Source organism: Drosophila elegans, unplaced genomic scaffold (genome assembly GCF_018152505.1).
Source record: "Drosophila elegans isolate 14027-0461.03 unplaced genomic scaffold, ASM1815250v1 contig_420, whole genome shotgun sequence".
Taxonomy (NCBI): domain Eukaryota; kingdom Metazoa; phylum Arthropoda; class Insecta; order Diptera; family Drosophilidae; genus Drosophila; species Drosophila elegans.
This window is the reverse complement of record NW_024545807.1, coordinates 43,749-65,707: the sequence shown is the minus strand read 5'-3', so window position 1 is coordinate 65,707 and position 21,959 is coordinate 43,749. Positions and strand designations below refer to the sequence as shown.

At 40.5% G+C, this 21,959-nt stretch overlaps 1 protein-coding gene across 1 annotated transcript; it reads right to left on the bottom strand.

Moving 5' to 3' along the window:
• Positions 1-5,097: 5,097 nt before the first annotated feature.
• Positions 5,098-5,571, bottom strand: LOC121467497. Its single transcript, XM_041708911.1, has one exon. The coding sequence runs from the start codon at positions 5,569-5,571 to the stop codon at positions 5,098-5,100; it is 474 nt and encodes a 157-aa protein (XP_041564845.1).
• Between the last annotated feature and the right edge of the window lie 16,388 nt (positions 5,572-21,959).

Sequence of the window (21,959 nt, the reverse complement as noted above, 5' to 3'; positions counted from 1 at the left end):
CATCCCTCCAGAAACTATCCAACAAAGCTTGGTGTTTCGAAGCGTGGGCAAGGTGCTACCCAAATGAATTTTCCCTTTAGCGATTATTTCGAGACCAGCGCCAATTAAAAGATCAATTCGTTGTGACTGGTTGAAATGAGGGTCAGCTAGCGAAATGTTTTGTAGCATCCTGTATCCTGTAGTACTTATATTGAAATTTGGCTGGTAATCAGTGATACTATGGGTTACAACAGCTGCGAATGACGCACGATAGCTTGCATCCCGTGATTGCGCCAGAATATCGACTGCCTTATCAGAGTTCATGAAAGATTCCCCTATCCCAGAAATTAGTGTTTGCGATTGTCTAAGTTTCAAATTAAGTTGTCTAGCTAAGCGCAAAGTTATAAAGTCTATTTTTGACGTAGATAATAGCAATTGAAAGCAGCACGTAAAATATTGGCGTTGTATTTAAGAATTGTGGTGGAGAGTGCGTTAAATGGTGATTAGGTTGTAATGATGAAGTCGATGGTAATGGCTGAGAGCTTATAGATGGGTCGGATGATGGAGATGAAACTGAGGTCGATGGTATGGATGCCTCTGGGATAAACTGCAGTAATGAGTGGTGCTTCATGCGAGAATTTTTACAATGAGTTGAATTACATTGCTGCAAGCTATGCCCCTTGCGTAAACAGTTGGAGTAAAGGTGCATTTGCTTTGCTTCTCTATATCGAAGATTGGGACTCAAGCTTAAAAATCGGGAGCATTTAGGTAAATAATTATCTCTAGCATCGCAAAATGAGGAAACTGGATGTTTTGAGTTAGTAGCAGACTTAATCAGTACACTTGGGTTATATCTATGCATGCTTTTTCCCACCTGATGGTATGGTGTTTAAATTACCCCAGCTTGGTCCAAGTTTTCCATCATTCGGAACCTCTTCTCCAAAAACGACTCCACAGCATCCCAGGTAGATAGCTCAGAGATTGACAAATCATCTTCCCATTTTTCACGGGTCCTTTGATCCAGCTTTTATGTCACGATATGAAAGAGAAATCCATCCAGAATTTTTTGGGTAGTGGACAGGGTACGGATTGCTCGAATATGCGAATTTATCCAATCGCTAAGCTCCCGAAGACCCTTAGCTGATCTCTTCTCGAAACCTTTTAAACCGAATATTGCCTGAACGTGTGCCTGAAAGTGTAAAACTTTATTATCAAATCGATTAATAAGTAAATTTAAGGCCTTTTTATGATTTTCAATTGAGGGCTCGAGCGTTCGCATGTTTTTTCCAAAGCCACGCCGCCTAAAGAGGACCTCAAATATTGTATTTTTTCAATATTACTTAGCTCGTCATCATTTCCAATGACCGTGGTGAAAGTTGCAAGAAAGTCCGGCCATTCTGAGTACGATCCTTGAAAACGAGCAATTTCTAAATTTGGCAATCGAGGCTTCCTAAATCTGAAGGAAAGATCAGCATTGTTTATAATATCAAGGGATGTAGAATTGGCCGGTGTGGAACTACTAATCTGTGTTTGTGTGTTGGTGACTGAGATTCAGCAAACGACAGCGAAAATAAGTTATTGTTTAAACGATATTTAACAATATTAAAAACCGACATGCAGACTCCGATTAAACGAATATCACGTCACCAAAATGTTTATGGGGAAAACAATCAAAATGCAACCTTTTAGTTTAGAAATAGAAATTAAACGCACTGAAAATGTAATACTGTTTTGTATTAAAACCGCGAAACTTGTGACTGCAGTAGTTTGAGGCGTTTTATTTTGCGAAACTTGTGAAGAAACTATTTTGAAAGCACGACGACGAAATGAGTGGCTTCGATGACGTTCGATTGAGCACTAACTTTAATATTTCAATAATTTCTCTTAAAAGCTAACTTATGCTACACTGGCGAGAGACGGGGCGATTTTGCAAGAGCGAACGGACGAAAGCTTTATTGGCTCCCGCTCTCGCCCTACAACTAGTGATTTCAGATACAAGCGCCAAGTGCGCAAACACCGCCCCCTCTGAAGGGACGACGTCCTTCAGCCCAGAACGGGCAACAGGGCCAGTCGGTGGACTGCTCGCCGATACTCCCCCTCCTGCGTCCTGACGTTCGCCACGCGAACCATGCTATCGGCGCCGGCGTGCACCGCTACCACTCGTCCTATCTTTCACTGCTGGGGCGGAAGGTTGTCTTCTGCGACGACGACGAGCGCTCCCACGACGATGTTGGGCTCCCCCTGGTGCCACTTGGACCGCAGCTGGAGGCTGGAGATGTACTCCCGGGACCACCGCTGCCAAAACCTGTGCCTGGGTGACGAGACACCCCGCCATCGTCGCAAGCGGGTCAGGCTGATCTGGTCCGGGAGCGCCGCTGATGGTGGGGCTAGAAGAGGGCCTGCCGGTCAGGGCTTCACCGTCGTTATCGCCCCACACCTTCTCCGGAATCCCGCGGCGACTCACGAACCTTTGAAATGCCAACAAGAACGCATCAGTGGTTAGGTCAGACACTAATTCTAAGTGGACCGCTTTGGTTGCAAAACAGACGAGCAAGGCCACGTACGACTTGCACGGTGGCTAACCACGGATACGATACGTTGTGCTGAAGGAACCACAAAAATCAACGCCAATAATATTGAACGGGGGGGAGCTTGAAGTCTATCTGCTGGCATAATTTGCGTCAAGAGTTTGGGTTGCAGCGAAAGCAGCGCATGCACGACCGAACTGTTTGTCGGCAGAATTCTTGAGCATTACCTAGCCATATTTTCTCGCGCAGACGACTTACGAGAGCTCGTGGGCAAGCGTGACAGTTCGTAACGTGCAGGAATGACATATAGGATCTGACAAAATGTGAGCTTTTAGACAGCAACAACGAGAATTTGGCTTCGTACGGGATAGGAGCATTCAATAACCGACCGCCAACTCGTAGCAATGTCGAGGAACACTAATCTAATTTGTTTTCCTGAAGAAAAGGGTTTAATTTTTGAAGATTCGTTGCTTCCGGTTTATTTTTCCAAATTTTACATATGTCGTCCCTTAATTCGTGAGATTGGATAGCTTCAACCATTTTCTCAAAATCGAAATCCAGTTCTCTTGGCGAAATACTTTTTTCAAAGGGCTTCGACACCTTTCTGCACCTTTTAATAACACGAAAAACCCATACGAAAACTCTCAGAAGCTTCAGGTGCGACGAAAAGGACTCTATTTTCTGAAGCAAATAATTTGGCTCTGGGATGGCTACGAGAGCTATTGCCGATTTGCGTAGCTCCATCGACATTACATCAGCCGGCAGTTCGAAATGTTTATTTACAGGCCAATTATTTTCTGAGTCTAGCAAGAACGAAGGCCCACTGAACCAAATGGACGTTCTAAGCTCCTCTACGTCACATCCTCGGGACATCATGTCTGCTGGGTTGACTTTCGTGGGAAAGTGTCTCCAAATTGCTTTCTCCGACCACTCCTGAATTTCTGCAAGGGGGATGGGTTTTGATCCAGTGTAAAGTGATCTAGGAGTCTGTCCACAGGAAAACATTCTCAATGGGACAACTTAGCAATGGCCAGACACGATTATAGAGATTTGCTAAAAGGTGAGCTGCACACAGTTCAAGGCGAGGCAAAGTTTGCGTCTTGAGGGGCGCTACTTTCGATTTGGCGGTCAATAAAGACACTTCCAAATCTTCAGTAGTTTGAGTACGAACGTAGATACACGCACCATACGCTCGCATGGAAGCGTCAGCGAAACCATGTATTTGAATCGGGTCTTTTGAATCTGTGTTGACAAATCGCGACAACTTAATTTTCGGCAGCTGCAGAAGCGTCGCCTTAAACGTCTCCCATGATGTAAGCAACTGCATCGGTAATGACTCGTCCCAATCTAATTTTCGAAGCCACAGTTCCTGCAACAACATCTTTGCCTTTGTGACCATAAGACACAATAGGCCAAGTGGGTCGAAAAGTCGAGCAGTTACCAGCAAAATATTTCGCTTTGTCGCGCGAAGATCCAGGAAAGAGTCATCCAACCGAAATTGAAAGTAATTTTTAATCGGTAACCAAACCACGCCAAGGGTCTTAGTTACGTCTGAGTCTGCCATAAGTGGCAGTACAGCGCTATCAGATGCGGATAACTCTGAGCAGTTTGAAAACCACTTTGCCAATTCAAAGCCTGCCTCTTGCAAGACCTGAGAAACTTTGTCTCGAAGACTTTGCAGGTCCTTAACGCATCCGGCGCCAGTCAACAAATCGTCAACATAAAAATCATTCTGAATAACCTTTGCGGCTTTTGGATGAGTTGTTTACGCCATCTCTCCTAGCCGAAAATCGACATTCTTTGAGTATTTTTCTCAAAGTGTTGTTGACAGAGTTGTTGCTCAGGAGTATGGACTTTAGCCTTGGGTGGCAAGTCCTCCACAGACCAAAATTTCTGCAGGGTTGTGTCAATGGACTCCAAAGCTTCCTCCTGGCAGCTGAGATGTACCATTTGTTCAGCCTATACATTATTTTCAGACGCACATCTCCCTGACACTATCCAGCCGAGAACTGTCTTTTGTAAGATGGTGAGTTCAGGCCCCTGCTATATCTGGCGAATAGATAAAAGTTCAAAGAAAGTATCAGCGTCCATAAGCATATCTATTTTTTGGGGCTTGAAGAAGAATGGTGTGCTGACTCTGCAAATGCAAAGTTATCAAAGTAAAACGTCCGAGTTGTTTCGATCTCTAATATGCACTGATTTAATGTTCAAGTTTGAGATTACAATGAGCGAGATGTACATGTGTAAACTGTATGTATAAGAGCGAATTCAAAATACAAACATATGATTACAGTGAAGGGTAATTAAGTAGTACAAGTTGGCAAGGAATTCAAATTAACCAACTGTTTTTAAATAAAGTTATTTATAAACAAAGAATAAAAAATGTAATTTGACGTTCAGTTGTGATGTCATCAAACATTCTCCGCCCGTCGAATGATCCAAGGAGTACTCAAGCACTAATTCGCTCAGGCAGGGGCGCTATCTTGCAGATCGGTCTACGAATGGTTCCATTTTTCACCTTGATCTCGGCCACTTTTACCCGTCCAACAGCTCCAAAACGCGTTTTGGTGATGCGACCCAGGATCCACTCCTAGGGAGGTGTATTATCCTCCTGAATTATTACAATTTGGCCAATTTGAATGTTGGCATCGGGCTTGAGCCATTTGAAGCGCGCCTGAAGTGTATGTAAATAATCACGCCTCCATAGCTCCCAGAACTGCTGCTTCAAGTACGTTATGCGCTGCCACCGCGTAAGATAGGATGGTCTGCTCTTGTCAATTGAAGGCTCCGGAACAGACATCTGAGAGGACCCAATCAGCAGGTGCGCTGGGCTAAGTGCCTCTCCATCGTTCGGGTCTTCGGATAGGGGTGCCATTGGTCTTGAGTTTAAGATTGCCTCCGCCGCGATTGCAATCGTTTGAAGCTCCTCGTACGTTAGCCCAGTGTTGCCCAAGCTTTTCATCATCAAGGTCTTCATGGACTTCACTGCGGCCTCGCACAAGCCGCCAAGGTGGGGAGCTCGCGGAGGGATGGAATTAAACTCCCACGATGCTGCTAAAGTCATGTACATTCATGTATTGGCTTCGTCAAACAGCTGCTGCTTAAAGTCCTCGAGCTGAGATCGTGCCCCGACGAAATTAGTTGCATTGTCACAATAGATGCGTAGTGGGACGCCTCTGCGACTGACGAAGCGCTTTAAACAAAGAATATAGTTATTAGCATACAGATCGGAAATGAGTTCTATGTGTATTGCTTTTGACGAAAAGCATATAAACACGGCCATGTATGTTTTATATGGCACTTTGCTTCGAATGCGGTATGATGTGGCAAATGGTCCACATAGGTCGACTCCAGTTACAAAAAAGGGTCGTTGAGAATGAAAGCGATCACCTGGAAGTGATTTCATTATTTGTTCCATTAAACGCGGCTTATAATGGTAGCAGTGTGTGCAGCGCCGTACAATCTTTCGAACGATTTCTCTGGCGTTTACAATCCAAGCCTGGAGTCGCAGAATTCCAATAAGAGGCTTTGGTCCAGCGTGCATGTGCTGCCGGTGCAGATACTCAACAAATTTCAATGTTAAGCAATGATCCTTTGGAAGAAGCACAGGCAATTATGCATCCAGTGAAATGGGCGCCTTGGCTAAGCGGCCTCCTACACTTAATAGTGTTATAAAACGGTTTGATCCGTCAGTCGCTGCTAGGAATGGATTTAGTTTTTGAAATTCGGGTTTTAAAATCTTGTTTTCCTTGAGCTGCTGAATTTCGTTGAAAAAGGTCTTCTGCTGGATATGTGATACGATGTGCTTGAACGCGTATTGCAATTCAGTTGCTTATGTATGAATTACATCGACTACGTTCAATTTCCTGTTGGCCTTGATTCGATTGAAGACGCGCATCACAAAAGCTATGACTCGCAGAATGCGCCGATAGGATGAGAACTTGTTGATAATGTAATCGAACACATCTTCTTTGCTGCCACAATCGGTACATGTGAGGACTGTTGATTCTCGCAGCTCCAACTCTTGTTCGGTGTCCTGAGAATTTATCACTGGTTGAGGCCATCCAGATGAGGGTTGACGTAAGAAGCTTGGTCCACTAAACCATATAGTTTTCATAAGCTCAGATGCGGCACAGCATCTTGGCACTATGTCCGCGGGATTGTCCTTGCCCGGAACGTGTCTCCAAATAATGTTTGAAGTGGTTGATTGCATCTCAGAAATCCGGTTGGCGACGAAACTGTTTAGCCAGGACGAGTGCATGGTTAGCCGCTGTAGAACAATTCTTGAATCTGTCCAAAGGAAAACGTTATTAATGTAATTTTCGAATTTTTCCTCAACCTTGGCCCATGTTTGACACAATAAATACGCGGTGCACAATTCTAGCCGCGGCAATAATTGCCTTGGGGCCACTTTAGACTTTGCGATAATTAGTATTGATTTAAACTCTCCATTTAAGTTTGTTCGTAGATAAAGGCAACAGCCATGAGCTCGCAGCGATGCATCTGAAAGTCCGTGTATTTCCGGTAGATTTCTTTGTGACGAATTAATAAATTTTGGAATTTCGATGGTTTGAAGATTGTGCAAATCTTCTTCTTTTCGCTTCCACTGGGATTGAAGCGGATCGTCCCAGTTCAAACGGTGCATCCACAACTCTTGGACGAATATTTGGCATCGAATAACGACTGGTGATACGAGCCCTAGCAAATCGTACAGGAGCGCAACAAGTGAAATGAAGCTCGGTTTCGTGATGACAGTGATTGTAGGTAGTGTATACCTCAAACATCTAGTTCGGGCTGCCACGACATGCCCAATGTCTTCGTTACATCTTTGGCATCAACTTTGAATTGAAACTCTGCTCCATTGCCTTCTATTTTGCTTGTGTTCCATTTTGCAAGCTCTAATCCAGCCTTAGAAAGTATGCTGGTGACCTCTGCAGCCTTGAGATGAAGCTCTTCGACACTGTCTGCTCCAGTAAGGAGGTCATCGATATACATCTCTTCCTTAAGTACGGCTGCTCCGATGGGATACTGCTTTGAGAAGTGATCCGCAATATATTTCAAGCTCCTGATTGCTAGAAATGGTGCGCAGGACATGCCGTACGTGACAGTGTTTAGCTGAAACAATTTCAGAGGCGCAGCAGAGGATTCTCTCCAGAGAACAAATTGATACATACGATCGTCTGGTGATACTTCAAACGGGCGATACATCTTGCAGATATCCGCTACCAGTGCATGACGATGTAAGCGAAAGGCTAGAAGTGTTAAGATAAGATTTTGCCGAATGCCTGGCTCAATCATCACCAACTCATTCAAAGAAATGTTCGACGTTGTTTTGCACGATGCATCAAACACAACACGCAGCTTGGTAGTTGTGCTTTCTGATGTAAGGACTCCATGATGCGGGATTACATAATGGGTCTTCTGCGAGTCGAAATCAGATGCCAATTGCATGTGATTCAAAGCGATGTATTCCTTCATGAATTTCACGTAAATCTCTCCTAACAACGGGTTGCGGTTCAACCTGCGTTCATTTTGAAGAATCCGGGATTTGGCAATTTCAAAAGACTTTCCTAACTTGTGAGGGTTCTCTTTAAAGGGCAAGCAAACTTAGACCCGTCCAGATGTTGGAAACTTTGTGTTTGCCAAATAATGCTGTTCGCATTCCTCCTCTTCTACGGTGAAACAATTATGGTGCGAATCAAACTCCTCTATTAGCCTAAACCTTTCTAATGCATCTTGCAGCTCCGAGGAACGTGCCATGTTGCATGTGACAATTTGTGATTGCGGAATTTCAGAAACTTTTCCGTTAACGATCCAACCAAGTGCAGTATTGACCAGGCAAGAAAGGCCAGGCCCCAGAGAAAATTTTCCATTTGAAAGTAAATCAAAAAAGTCTTGTGTGCTGGTGAGTAAGTCAATCTTGTGAGGCATGTAGAATCCTGGACCTGCAAGGTCAATCTCTGTAGGTATGTTCCCCTGTGAAGTGTCAACGAAAAGCTCTGGCTGGTTTAGCGATATTGTCTTCGCTACAGTGAATTGTAAATGTCATTCATTTACTGATAGTCGTGATCGAATAGTTGTTGAGACAGAAAATCGCATCTGCGTTCTGGCATCACCTATACCAGAAGTTTCATACTTCTGTCTTTCGAATCTGAGCTGAAGGAGCTTCACCAACTCTTCAGAGATGAAATTTATTTCAGAGCTTGAGTCAAGCAAAGCTCTGGCTGGCTGAAATATTCCGAACTTATCCCCAATCAACACTACTGCCGTAGGAATTAAAGCGCGCCTCGAATGATGCGAAAGCATGGAAACAGCATGTGTGGGTTCCTGCTCCTGCTGAGAAGTGTGGGCAGCAATCTGTGTTGGTTGCTCTGGATGAGCAGTTCTATCTACTTGGACATCTGCTCGCCAAATGGCCGGTGCGCAAACAATTTATGCAGAGAGCGGATTGCTTGATAAAAATAAATTTATCCTGTCAGTCTAGTGAACTAAATAAAGGGCACTGAGTGAGAGCGTGATCAGTAGCAGAACATTTTTTACAACCACCCTGTGCCGCAACAAAGGCTCTCCTCTTCTGTGTGGGCCTTTATTTTGGCTTCTCATCAGATGATCGTTTAACGTTGCTCTCCAAATATTGACAGTGACGGCTTAAACGGCGGGAACAATCCTCCCAAGTACGCAAAACCTCGTATTCTTGAACACGATCGTAGGATAATTTTGAATCTGCATCAATTTTAGATAAATCAAGACGAATTAATATTGCGTTCATAACATCTGCTTCAGTTCCTAACGACAACAACGATTCAGCGATAGCGCGTAAACAGTATCCAAGATACAAAGAAGAACTGCGGGATCAGATCTTTTCATCATTTGAATATCGAACAAGCTCGAAATGTGCTCTATGAAAATCAAAACCTTTTTATCGTAGCGCTCCTTTAACTGCTTTAACGCTTTAGGATAATTGATTTCGGACACTTGAAAGGGGGCCACGACACTCAGAGCGGCTCCAGACAAACAGCCAAGCAAGTAGTTGAATTTGTCAACAGCTGATATTGAAGCGTCATCATGTACCATGCTAGTAAAGGCAGTGATGAACTTTATATAGTCACCATACTTTCCGTCGAACTTAGGTAGCTTTGACGATGGTAAACGATTATGGTGCCCAGTTGCGTAATTTACCGATGAATTGAAGAAACTTGCATCTTCTGGCCGGTCCCTCTTTGCTGCCCCAATACGAGTGATGATAATTGCTTTGGTAACTATGAATATGTCCTCCAATTCCTGACGGTCGTCGTCGGCCGCATCCAGCCATTCGATCTGCGATTGAATTTGAAGAATTTGCTTAAAAACCGGTTTCAAAATGTATGGCTGGCATTCAAGGGCAGCAAGGTCGTTCTGCGGTTCGATGCAAGCTTTGAGATTAACTATGTTTCGCTGAATTGCTGTCCTTTGTTGTCTTAAAGACACGAGTTGAGTATCAGCAGGCGTAGTCATCTTGCGAAGGGTTAAGTAGCGAAAACTGATTGTTATTGTGAAACACTACCTTATCCGAATATGTTGGCAATGCCCATTGGTTCTGAGTGAGAAGAAGAAACACTCCAATGCTTGCGAGAGTAACTCAATTTTTGGCTCATTTATTTGCAGCTGGTCTGCACAAGTATGTGTGTATATGATCAGAGTGGAATGACAAAACAGCGATTGCATTTGCGAGACTAGCTACCGGTTTTTCGTCCACTTTGTGCCGCTGTTCGTAAGCTTGCGACGGTTATGGGGTGTGCAGGTATCCACTACGAACCAGTGGCGATGATTTCGGTGATCCAACGATTCTTCTGGAGATTCAACGATGATTCCGGAGATCCAACGATGATGCCAAATGCCCTGCCAATAGGCCGATGAAGTGCAATGCGTGCCGAAAATACACAAAGTAATCTGGCGGTCTAGCGATGCTGGAATCTATTTCTCCTCCGAATGCAGAGAGAATAGGATTTATATTTGGACTTTCCGAATGCAGTGTCCTGTCACGGTCGCCAAAATGTGCGGACTCTGCCCAAATGCAGAGTTCTCAAAGTAAAACGTCCGAGTTGTTTCGATCTCTAATATGCACTGATTTAATGTTCAAGTTTGAGATTACAATGAGCGAGAAGTACATGTGTGAGCTGTATGTATAAGAGCGAATTCAAAATACAAACATATGATTACACTGAAGGGTAATTAAGTAGTACAAGTTGGCAAGGAATTCAAATTAATCAAACGTTTTTAAACAAAGTTTTTTATAAACAAAGAATAATAAATGTAAATTGGCGTTCAGTTGTGATGTCATCGAGCAAATGGATTTGCCAACTGAATATTTTCAGGCACCCTCCACCCGCTGGTGTTCACGGCTTGATCTGGATGATAACCAGAAATATTTTTCAGGAAGTGGATGGAGACTCCTGCATGAGCGTGGGCTGAGAAGGGGGTGGCAACGCGAGATTTGTGTTTGGGGCATACAAGTGTAGCAAAGTGTGATGTGAGGAATTGCACACTCGATTTGCATTTTTTGACCGTGTGACCCTTTCTTAAGCAGTTAATGCATAAGGGTGCTCTTTTAGCGAAATCGAATCTTTGCTGAACTGTTAGGCTGCGAAGGAAGCGCAGTTTCCAATCTGATGTTCAGCTGAATTGCAATATACGCATTGAACAGAATCGTTCCTGGCAGCGATAAACGAAAAACACCTATTTCCATTCTTTTTAGGGTTAGATTTGGTCTGCTGAACAGTTTTGGGCTTGGAAGCCTCTTCCACTACCATGCGTTGGTATCGCATGTTGAGGGCCGCCTCACATTCGCTCCAAAGTGGAAGCGAAGTATAATCTAACTGTTCTTCCCATTTTCGCTTAGTTCCTGCATCGACCTTGTATTTTACCAGATGTATTAAAATAGCATTAGTAATGCGTCTATCATACTCAATAGACAGCAAGGAGTCATACAAGGCTTTGACCGTGTCGATGATGGTTCTCAAGGCTGTAGCTAAAGGCTGTGAAATTTCTTGTAAAATAAAATGTGTTGATATGTTGTCAAAAAAAATAAGGCAATCATTATCGTACACTCGCTTCAGGCTAGCAAGGGCTTTTGGATTATTTTCCGCAGTGACCTGAAAGGCCCTAACTGTTCCTAAAGCGTCACCAGCTAAACACGAAATTAAATGATTGAATTTTTCAATATCGTGTAAAGTGTCATCTTTTTCAACGAAAGTTTCGAAAAGGCTTATAAAATTTTTAAGTTCGGAGTGTTTTCCGCTAAAAGTTGGGAGAGCAACGCTTGGTAGGCGGCATTGAGGCAGGCGAATTGCTGGCGGAGCGGATTTATCGATATTATTTTGTTTGCACTTATTTAAAATCAAAATCAGCAATGACTTTGTCATTACGGCCCTGTCTTCCAATTTTTCGCGGTATACATATTTTGTATCTTTCACTTCTATTTGGTTTTGCAAAAGTGAAGCATTTTTAATGTGCGTATTTAGAATCTCTAATCGACACTCAAGCTCAACCGGACTCAGAGATAATTTAGCTTCTTTTAAATGGCGATACGTTCAGTTAATACATTTCATGCAAATACCTCGTTGGTGTTTAAGCTCTTCGATATCCTTGGTAGCCATTGCGTTTATTTGTATTTACTTTGTTGGTATCAAGGAGGTGTTAAATATTTATTTTTATTAAAATTATTTATTTGTTAAATAATCTTAAAAAATCAACGTGTAATATACCGATCGCACGCAGTGTAGGGGAGCTAAGTGCCGAGAGAAGAACAGCAAAAAATATTTAAATACGGTTATTAAATTTTTTACGTAAACCCTTCGACAGTAATATGCCGCATGCACGCAGTGTAGGGGAGCTAACGCTCAAGCTCAAGCATACCGAAAAAACGAAGAAACGTTTAAGCAGACCGAAAATTGCACTGCTGCACCGATCGAAATAGCGGCAGCGGTGTTGGTGTGCGTGTGTATGTGTACGCGGTTAGCGGCTCTTCCTAGGCAAATGCTAACAGAGAATAATACACTGACCGATAACTAAGGGCAACGAATATATAAGCCTGATGCCGAAAGGCGCGCAAAAATTATGAAAAGCGCGGGAAAAGTTCAGACAAACTGCGGCGAAAGTTTTGCCGCTAATTTTTTCAGAATTACACTTTTCACAATTTGCTCTTTTTTCCAACTGTTTTATTTATACCCTAAATTGGTGCTCGCTACGACAAAAATTGGGGGAATTAAGTTTGCAATAATTGGGTCGACGACGAGTATTTTATTTGCTTGTTTATGGGCCAAGCCGATTCACATATAATTCAAAATTTATTATGTTTATTGCAGAATTTTTATTTATTGGTTAGAATGCTCACTATCTACCGGTTTTTACACGAATGCAAAATGTTCAAAGATGGGCCAAAACATAATTTACAAAACGCCACAGATAACTTTCAACTTTTAGCACTCTATACCTGGTTGGCCGACTTGATAATTGCAACTTCCTTTTTTACTTCCATTTGGCGGCAGCAGCAAATTAAGAAAATAAATTTGCAGAAACGTCTGAAGCAACTCAAGGAATAATTAATTCACCATTTGAGTCCGAACGTAGATGCACGCTCCATACGCTCGCATGGAAGCGTCAGCGAAACCATGTATTTGAATCGGGACTTGTGGATCTGTGTTGACGAATCGCGATACCTTAATTTAGGCATCTGCAGAAGCGTCGCTTTAAACGTCTCCCACGACGTGAGCAACTGCATCGGTAGCGACTCGTCCCAATCTAATTTTCGAAGCCACAGTTCCTGCAACAATATCTTTGCCTTTGTGACCAACGGACACAAGAGGCCACGTGGGTCGAAAAGTCGAGCAGTCACCGACAAAATATTTCGTTTAGTCGCGCGAAGATCCAGGAAATTGAAAGTAATCTTTAACCGGTAACCAAACCACGCCAAGGGTTTTGGTTACGTCTGAGTCTGCCATAAGTGGCATTACAGCGCTATCAGATGCGGATAACTCTGGGTAGTTTGAAAACCACTTTGCCAATTCAAAGCCTGCCTCTTGCAAGACCTGAGAAACTTCGTCTCGAAGGCTTTGCAGGTCATCAACGCATCCGGCGCCAGTCAACAAATCGTCAACATAAAAATCATTCTGAATAACCTTTGCGGCTTTTGGATGAGTTGCTTGCGCCATCTTTCCTAGCCGCATTAAACACCGAATCGCCAAAAAGGGGGCTGGCGAAGTTCCATATGTAACGGTGTTCAACTTAAAGATTGTCAGGGACTCAGAAGGCTCTCGTCTCCATACTATGAGCTGGAAGTTACGATCAGCTTCGTCCACCATCACTTGGCGATACATCCTTTTGACGTCGGCCGCAAGGGCAAACTTATGCAATCTAAACCGAAGCAGAGTCGAGTACAGCTCCTCTTGAATAGTTGGGCCTACCATCAAGATGTCATTCAACGCTACCTGCGTAGAAGTACGGCTTGATGCATCGAAAACTACTCTCAACTTAGTTGAAGTACTTTGTGGCCGTAAAACGCATTGGTGCGGAATGAAATAGTGCGGAGTATTCGGAATTTTGTCATTGGTGGAGGACATGTGGCCCAGTGAAACATATTCCTCCATGAATTCAATATACATCTTCTTCAGCGAAGGGTCCTTTGACAATTTTCTTTCTAGCGACAAAAATCTACGTTTCGCAACTTCGTATGACGAACCAAGTGTATTTGGGTCAGATTTGAACGGCAAACGAACCGAAAATCTACCGGACGACAATCTTTGAGTATTTTTCTCAAATTGTTGTTGACAGAGTTGTTGCTCAGGAGTATGGACTTTAGCCTTGGGCGGCAAGTCCTCCACAGACCAAAATTGCTGCAGGGTTGTGTCAATTGACTCCAACGCTTCCTCCTGGCAGCTGAGAATTACCATTTTTTCAGCGTTTGTATTATTTTCAAAGGCACATCTCCCTGACACTATCCAGTCGAGAACTGTCTTTTGTAAGATGGAGAATTCAGGTCCCTGTTTTATCTGGCCAATAGATAAAAGTTCAAAGAATGTATCAGCGCCGATAAGCATATATATTTTTTGGGGCTTGAAGAAGAATTGATCTGTCAACTGAATATTTTCAGGCACCCTCCACCCGCTGGTGTTCACCGCTTGATCCGGATGATAACCAGAAATATTTTTCATAATCCAAAAATCGGACGACAATTGGCTGTTCCCTACTCGCGACTTCACAATCGAGTGTATTTTTTTTTGTAGCTTGGGCATTAGTTTCACCAATGCCTCGGAAGCTCATGCACATAATTTTGAGCCTCTGAGCTAGCTCATCGGTTACAAAGTTTATTTGTGAACCAGAGTCGAGCAACGCTCGAGATTATACAAACACGCCGCCTTTTGTTTGGACGCTCACAACAGCAGTTGCAAGAATGACTCGATCCGATGCATTCGCATGCAAAACATGCGACGTGGATGGAGACTCCTGCATGAGCGTGGTCTGAGAAGGGGGTGGCAACGCGAGATTTGTGTTTGGGGAATATATGTGTAGCAAAGTGTGATGTGAGGAATTGCACACTCTACATCTGTTCGATTTGCATTTTTTGACCGTGTGACCCTTTCTTAAGCGTTAATGCATAAGGGTGCTCTTTTAGCGAAATCGAATCTTTGCTGAACTGTTAGGGATGCAAAGGAAGCGCAGTTTCCAATATGATGTTCAGCTGAGTTGCAATACATGCATTGAACAGAGTCGTACCTGGCAGCGACAAACGAAAAACTCCTATTTCCATTCTTCTTAGGGTTAGATTGGGTCTGCTGAACAGTTTTGGGCTTGGAAGCCTCTTCTGCTACCATGTGTTGGTATCGCCTGTTGAGGACCTCCTCACATTCGCTCCAAAGTGGAAGCGAAGTATAATCTAACTGTTCTTCCCATTTTCTCTTAGTTCCTGCATCGACCTTGCTCATTACCAGATGTATTAAAATAGCATTAGTAATGCGTCTATCATACCCAATAGGCAGCAAGGAGTCATACAAGGCTTTGACCGTGTCGATGATGGTTCTCAAGGCTGTAGCTAAAGGCTGTGAAATTTTTTGCAAAATAAAATGTGTTGATATGTTGTCAAAAAAATAAGACATACATTATCGTACACCCGCTTCAGGCTAGCAATGGCTTTGGGATAATTTTCCGCAGTGACTTGAAAGGCCCTAACTGTTCCTAAAGCGTCTCCAGCTAAACACGAAATTAAATGATTAAATTTTTCAATATCGTGTAAAGTGTCGCCTTTTTCAACGAAAGTTTCGAAAAGGCTTATAAAATTTTTAATTTCGGAGTGTTTTCCGCTAAAAGTTGGGAGAGCAACGCTCGGTAGACGGCGATTTGCTGGCGGAGCGGATTTCTCGATATTATTTTGTTTGGACTTATTTAAAATTGAAATCAGCAATGACTTTGTCATTACGGCCCTCTCTTCCAACTCTTCGCGGTATACATCTTTTGTATCTTTCACTTCTATTTGGTTTTGCAAAAGTGAAGCATGTTCAATATGCGTATTTAGAATCTGTAATCGACACTCAAGCTCGACCGGGTTTACTGATAATTTAGCTTCGGTAAGTTCGGTTAATACTCTTTATGCAAACATCTCGTTGGTGTTTAAGCTCTTCGATATCCTTTGTTGCCATTGCGTTTATTTGTATTTATTTTGTTGGTATCGAAGAGGTGTTAAATATTTATTTTTATTAAATTATTTATTTGTTAAATAATATAATAAATAATTGGTGAATTTAATTTTTTGGCCGAACCGACACGAATAAATTGCTATTGTGTTTTTGTTGGTAATTTGTATAGTTTTTCACCGAAAAAATTAAATCAACACGCGAACTCTACTGCAATCACGTCGGGTTCAACATGAAAATTTAATACTGTTTTGTATTAATAACGCAAATCTTGTGACTGCAGTAGTTCGAGACGATTTATTTTGCGAAAATTGTGAAACTATTTCGAAAGCACGACGACGAAAAAGAGTGGCTAAGATGACGTTCGATTGATCACTAACTTTAATATTACAATAATTTCTCTTAGAACCTAACTTATGCTACGGTGGCGAGAGACGAAGCGAACGGACGAAAGTTTTATTGGCTCTCTCGCCCTACGACTGGTGATTTCAAGTACAAGCGCCAAGTGCGCAAACACGCACGATAGGTTCAATTCATATTATTTCTTGATTTTATTAGCTGTGCTGGGACTTGCAGCGATTTTGTATTACTGACTTGCCGAAGGCTTGATTTCAAATTTTTTTACATGACTTCGTTGTAGTTCAGCTGAATAGACAACGCGACAAATGTAGCGAGATATGAAAGGCGAAGAACAATAAACATGCAAAACTGTAAAACAGCCCTGCGTGTGCAGCGCACACCTATGAGCATTTGACTAGGTGCTGGCGCACTGCTCTAAACACCGTGAATATACAAAAAGACAAATATCGAGATCCGCCAAAGAATCTATGTGTAATTTTCGCACGCAGAACCAAAAGAAATAAAAAACAATTCTGTCAATACGCGCTTAAAAATTTAAAACAAAGTGTCAATATTAAAAACAAAATAAAACATGGCAAATCCACCAATTGTCTGAGATTCATCTGAATAAACTAATCGGACATATCAAAGAGCTACCTTATTTCGACGGAAATTCATCGGAATTAAGTCGCTACATTGCCAGAGTAGACTTTTTACTGCAACTTTACCCTACTCAAGATGTTCGTCAAATCCACATCATCTATGGAGCTATTAAGAGGACCATCGTCGATTCCGCGCAAGCAGTCATCGAAGAGGAAAAATCCAATACATATGGAACAGCAAAAATGGCCTTAAAGCCTTCAAGGATCACAGGCCATACGAGGAACTCATACAGCACGTTCGTGACACCCCTTGTCAAGGAATCATCAGTAAGTTCGTAAATGAACTAAAAACCAGATCATCAAATGTACACAATAAGTTAGAATTAGAATCAGAACGAACAGTCAGGTTAATTTACACAAATTCATTAAACAAAACAATTAGGGATTGTATCGAAAGGAAACTTCCCGATGGATTGTATAATTCCTTGTCCAAAAAATATATAACAACATTTGCCAATTTGAAAGAAGCAGCAATGGTCCTAGGTCATTGGGATGCAGACTCTTTTAATAATTATTTTAGGCGCCCAGATAATCGAAGGAATTCGGGATTTAATATTATCAGAGGAATAATTCCCATTCTTATAGCTATCCAAGAAACAACAATAATAATTATCTAAGAAAAAATAATAATTCAAATTTGACAAATCCTCAAAGATCACCAAACAGAAAACAACTTCCCCCTCAAAATCAGAGAAATTATCATGAGTATAGGAAGAACCAAGTTCAAGGTACATAGTACCCAAAACCCTTAAAATTTCCAGGAATCAACTTCCAAAATTTCTCCGAATACACCTGTTAAGAGACAAAGAGAGAATAACAGTGCACAGAATGGAATGGACGTAAATTTTGAGCAAATTGACTCGGATACAGGAAGTGTTGCCCATATTTGAGAGTAATGTTTAACGGAAAACTTCTTTGAGCTTTGCTAGATATATAATGACCAAAAATTTTGGAAATAATGAAGAACTAGATTAGAAATTAAAAGTATTCATAATAAATGGATTAATAGAATTAAATAAAAGTATAACATTGGGATCCATGCAAAATCTGCCCAGTTAAACAAAAATTTTAATTACATAAATTTTCTGTGAATTATGACATTTTAATAGGTAAAGATTATTCGAAAGAAATTAAAGCGAAAATAAACTATGACGAAGAAACAGTGACGTTAGGAGACACATTACTCTACATAAAATATAGTGAAAATGATTTGGAAAAGGACAAGACCGCAGTAAAATGCCTTAGTCCTCCATCAATTAAAAAAAGAGGTTAAAGAGGATAGACCCCATTAGAATGCCTTAATCCGCCCTTATCAAAGGATCAATCATTTAATTTTGGCAATTAAATAATGAATTAAAAGAATGCAAGTTTAAAGAAAGTTTTATTTGGATATAAAGACATACAGTAAAAGGAAGTTAAAATTTGATCTTTTAAAAGTACTATTAAACACTCAATACTAACAAAACATTAAAACCAAGTATATAGGAAGCCATACAAATATCCTCAAACCTTTTATGAAGAAGCTAATAATCATATAAATGAAATGATTAACAGGGAATAATTCGTAAATAAAAATCTCCCTATTTTTTACCCATTTGGATAGTTTCAAAAAAGATTGATGCATCAGGCAAGATGAAGTATAGATTAGTAGTAGATTACAGAAATTTAAATGAGATCACTATCAATGATAAATTTCCGATACCCAGAGTGGATGAGATATTGGACGAATTGGGAAGATGCCAATATTTCACTACCATCGATTTAGCCAAAGGATTTTATCAACGCCAAATAGAACAAGAGTCAATAGCTGAAACAGCATTCTCAATAAAACACGATCATAACGAATATACACGAATGCCAATTGGCCTTAAAAACGCCCCCGCCACCTTTGAAAGATGTATAAGCAACTTATTAGAAAAATTAATCTATAGTGATTGTTTGGTATATCTAGATGATATTATAATTTTTTGCACTTTATTGGAAGAACACATTTTATCATTGAAAAATGAATTTAAAAAATTACTTGATGCAAATTTAAAATTACAACTAGACAAATGTGAATTCATGAGAAAAGAAACAGAATTTTTAGGCCACATAGTAACTACTACTATAGTAAAAAGATAAGTGCCATTATAAATTTCCCAATACCAAAAGCATCAAAAGAAATTAAATCATTTCTAAGATTGTGTGGATTTTATAGAAAATTCATAGCGGACTTTTTGACGTATCGTAAAACCAATGACAATGAAATTAAAGAAAGGTGCCATAATTAAAACTAAAGACAAACCTTACATAGAAGCATTTGAAAAAACGAAAATTTTAATTACTTCAGACTCAATTTAAATTTATCCCGACTTTAAAAAACCATTTTCTCCAAAAAAGGACGCAAGCAACGTGGCTATAGTATTGTCTATTAAAAAAGAACTTTTAGCAATCAAATATTTTAGATCATATTTATTCGGTAGGTCTTTTGAAATATTAGGCGATCATAAACCTTTAGCTTGGTTGAATAACATAAAAGAACCAAATATGAAAATACAATGATGGAAAATAAAATTAAAAGAATTTGATTATCAAATTAAATAACCGTCAGGAAAAGAAAATTATGTAGCTGACGCATTATCCAGGACCAAAATGGAAGAAAATATATTTACGGATGATATTGAGGTAAATATACCAGAAGAAGCAGCCAGTAGTGCAAATGCAAAAGCCCTCAGCGCTCAAGAAGATAACCAGAACTATATTTTCATAACTGAGAGACCATTTAATTATTTTTCCCGACAAATCGAGTTAATTTAAGGAGATGAGGAAAAAACAGAAGTAATGCATATATTCTCACATATTACAAATTTAAATTATTTATAAGAAAATTACTGACACTTAAGCAAAAGAAATAATTAAATTACTTAAAAGAGTACAATATATTTCCATAACGATTCACACTTCCTTATATTTCAAAAAGCTTATGTGGAAATTATAAATGCAAGTTACTTATCGAAATTAGTAAGATGTACGGCAAAACTTGAAGACATACTGACATATGCAGACTTTAAAGAAAGAATATTGAAACGACATAAAAAATACTAAATTGACATTTAAACTTACTCCAGAAATTCAAAATATAAGAGAGAAATTCGTCATGGATTTTGATGTGGTGGGTAATCAAAAATTTGTATCATGTACCGACGTTTGCTCAAAATTTGCTACCCTAATAGAAGTCACAAGTAGGGATTGGTTAAAAGCTAAAAGAGCTATCATGAAAGTATTTAACGAAATGGGAAAACCACAGGAAATCAAACCAGATAAAGATTCAGCATTTATGTGTGGTGCTTTACACAATTAGTTAAATTCAGAAGGACTACAAATTCAAATAACAACAAGTAACAAGAAGGGAAGCAAACTTCGGTAAGCCGAAGTTCATATACCCTTGCAGCTTTTGCAAAAATTAAATATTCTTGAAGACATTAAAATTAAAATTAAAAAGTTAAATTTTTTATTTAAAATTTTTTTTTAATATTTTTATTGTTCCCTCGGGAGCTTTATGCTATAGTCGTCCGATTTTAATGAAATTTAAACCGTAATTCTGAAATATTTAACCATTACTATATGTCGAAGAACTAAAAGAAAAATTTAAAAACAGCAAAGTTATAATTTGTTTTCATATATTTTTCCGATTGTTCCTATGGGAGCTATATGCTATAGTCGTCCGATTTTAATGAAATTTAAACCGTAATTCTGAAATATTTAACCATTACGATATGTCGAAGAACTAAAAAAAATTAAAAAACAGCAAAGTTTTAATTTTTTATTTATTTTTCCTATTGTTCCTTTAGGAGCTATATGCTATAAGCGTCCGATCCGGCTCGTTCCGGCTTATATACTACCTGCAACAGAAATACAACTTTTGGGAAAGTTTCATGCAGATAGCTTTAAAAATGAGGGACTAGTTTGCGTAGAAACGGACGGACAGACGGACACACGGACGGACAGACGGACTTGGCTAGATCGACTATCCTAGTGATGCTGATCAAGAATATATACACTTTATAGGGTCGGAAAAGTGTTCTTCACTGCGTTGCAAACTTCTGACTGAAATTATAGTACCCTCTGCAAGGGTATAAAAGACAACTTCTGGGAAAAGTTTCATGCAGATAGCTTTAAAAATGAAGGACTAGTTTGCGTAGAAACGGACGGACAGACGGACACACGGACGGACAGACGGACATGGCTGATCAACTATCCTTGTTATACTTGTTTGCGCACTCAGCGCTTGTATGTAAATCACTAGTTGTAGGGCGAGAGCGGGAGCCAATAAAGCTTTCGTCTGTTCGCTCTTGCGAATTCGCCCCGTCTCTCGCCACCGTAGCATAAGTTAGGTTCTAAGAGAAATTATTGAAATATAATTGTTAGTGATCCATCGAACATCATCGTAGCCACTCCCTTTCGTCGCGCTTTCGACATAGTTTCACAATTTTTCGCAAATTAAAATCGCCAGAACTACTGCGTTCACAAAGTTTTTCGCGTTGTTAATACAAAATAGTATTAAATTTTCATGGTGACCCCGACGTGATCAGCAGTAGAGTTCGCGAGTTTTAATTTTTTTGTCGGTGAAAACTATAAACAATACCAACAACAACCAATTTATTCGTGTCGGTTCGGCCAATAAATTAAATTAAATAATTTCGTCGCTGGAAATTTTCTGCCGTTCTTGAAGTTGCGCCTGACGTTTCGGCAATTTTAATTGCTCAATTTGCTGCTGCCGCCAAATGGAAGACAAAAAGGAAGTT